This window comes from Dendroctonus ponderosae, unplaced genomic scaffold (genome assembly GCF_020466585.1).
Source record: "Dendroctonus ponderosae isolate FM_Combo_2020 unplaced genomic scaffold, Dpon_F_20191213v2 Dpon_F_20191213_1185, whole genome shotgun sequence".
NCBI lineage: Eukaryota > Metazoa > Arthropoda > Insecta > Coleoptera > Curculionidae > Dendroctonus > Dendroctonus ponderosae.
In genome coordinates this window covers 815-3061 of record NW_026017300.1, presented here as the reverse complement: position 1 = coordinate 3061, position 2247 = coordinate 815, and the positions used below count along the sequence as shown (strand labels likewise).

Sequence of the window (2247 nt, the reverse complement as noted above, 5' to 3'; positions counted from 1 at the left end):
ATTTGACACGTGAAAATTAGATTAGATTTTGATTAAATTCGTATTATTTAAAAAACCTTAAGATTTAGGTATCATAAACCTTATTAAAACAGACACTTATTTTGTTCAGCGAATGCAATAATATACAGGACATTCCATTTAAAAAAACGCAACTTTGATACCTTTAGAGCTTTTGGGACACCCTCTACATTACAAAAATATTTTTAAAATGTGCGCTCCGTAGGCGTCGGACAATTCATAAAATAATACTTTTTAAAATCAAACGGTTTAGCCGCAAACTTCCGTGCCGTATAGCGTGAATAACCTTGTATATATGATAATAATATAATATATCTAATAATAATAGTGTGACCAACATTTTTTTGTCCAAACACCATTTGTGAACTGTGACATGTGTTTTGTATTGTTTTTGTCCTGACGTGGAATCGTGTCTTCTTAATTATCTAATATCGATTTGATAAAGGTTCCAATGACATAGTTGTAGAAGCTAAAGAATTAGCATCTTTCCTAGATGTAGAACCAATATTTAAGAGTCTGGAAACTGTAAGAACGCGAAAAATAAAAAGACAATTTGATTACGAAGGCATAGATGAACCAATAGAAAGTGAAGAATTAAAGTTTAAAGTTAAATGTTTTTATGAACATTGCAATTTCATCTGTAAATGACAGATTCAAACTTCTGTCCTCTCACTCGGATGCGCTTCAATTTTTGTGGGACATTGCTGATTTTAATTAGTATTCTGAGCAAGAGCAATTTAAAGTTTGAAATAAACTTGAAGAAGGTTAGCTGATAACAATCGGAATGAGAAAGACATAAACGGGGTCGAACTTTTGCAAAAGTGCAGTTCCTACATCGTTTCAATCAAAGTGGTTTATCTAATTAGATCATAGAAAATAATTTAACTCATTCGTTCCCAAATGGTACCATTGCTATACGTATACTACTAACCATACCGATTTCTGTAGCAACTGCGGAGAGATCATTTCCCAAGCTAAAAATAATAAAAAATCGGTACGGTCTACAATGAGTCATGAGCGCCAGGAAAATATTTCCATAATATTTATTGAATTTATTTAATACAACAGCTTGATATTGAATTGATATTTGCGACAAATAAATCCAGAAAACCGAGATCCAGAGATCCGTCTTGGGACATCCTGTGTATATCGGGACACCTTCTGTATATAAACTATATTAACTTATCTTATAGCACACGGTATTTAGCACTTTTGGAACTGTTCATAAAGTTCCCAATCAAAACACTGCCAGTGTGCATAGTGTGCATAGGATGATTCCTGAGGCATTTAGCAGTTAACCACTCAATAGGGAGATCCCTGTCCGTGCAACCCACTGTACGGTGGAGCCATCGGGGTTAGTCGGTCACTCTGCAGGCCAGGGTTGTCCGGGTGGCAGTACCAATGTGCAGCAGCATTTTCGGAGACCGTTTGCCGGACATTCCCGACGATCTGGCCATGAGGACTTCCCCCCGGCAAGGACTCGTTACTGGACACGCTGCTGTCCTCGCCATCCGATGAGCGATTGGGCGATCGGCGATTACCCGGATGAGCCTTCATGTGCTTCCTGAGGGAAGACGGGTGTGTGTACGCCTTATCACAGCCAGGTTCGCCACAATTGTACGGTTTTTCCGATGTGTGTACATGCGAATGCTTCTTCCTATCGGAACTATTAGCAAATCTCCTATCACAGCCTTCGAACTCGCATTTGAACGGTTTTTCGCCTGCGAACAAAGAAATGCATTACATTTGAGCAATTCCTCAGCAGGGTTTTAATGTCTTTCATGCAAAAGCACTAAATTACAATCAATTTGCGAAAGAACAGAAAAGTTGCAAGGTGCAGAAATCCCAGCTGCGCCCTGAACCAAAAACAACCTGGCAAATGAATGTTTGGTAAAATGTAAACCAACAAGTGGTAAATTAGACACACCTAATGTAGTACACAAAGTAGACTGTTTGGACTGTCTCTTGAGGAAAAATAGCGAAAATGGAACAACATTAGCACAACACGCACACCGAATGTTGCATAAGTTCGAGTTGGACAACGCAAAAATGATTCAAACCAGAAGTCGAAAATTTTAGATTAATGTGCGTCTTCAGAATCGCACTTATTTGTTGGCTCGGATTTAGAGGACCGGTTAAGTTCGGAAATTTTAGTTTTTATTGCGAGATTGGGCGTTAAATTGCGTAGGTTTTTTATGCCAAATATCATTATAAAAATGTTTCTGGTTT

The 2247-nt window shown here is 38.0% G+C and overlaps 1 protein-coding gene across 1 annotated transcript; it reads right to left on the bottom strand.

Annotated features, from left to right (window-relative positions):
- Window positions 1–1320: 1320 nt before the first annotated feature.
- Window positions 1321–1739, bottom strand: LOC125503057 (zinc finger protein ZIC 4-like; the record flags this gene model as incomplete). Its single annotated transcript, XM_048662789.1, has 1 exon — window positions 1321–1739. A coding segment is annotated over one exon (419 nt), but the record flags the coding sequence as incomplete, so codon positions are not given.
- Between the last annotated feature and the right edge of the window lie 508 nt (window positions 1740–2247).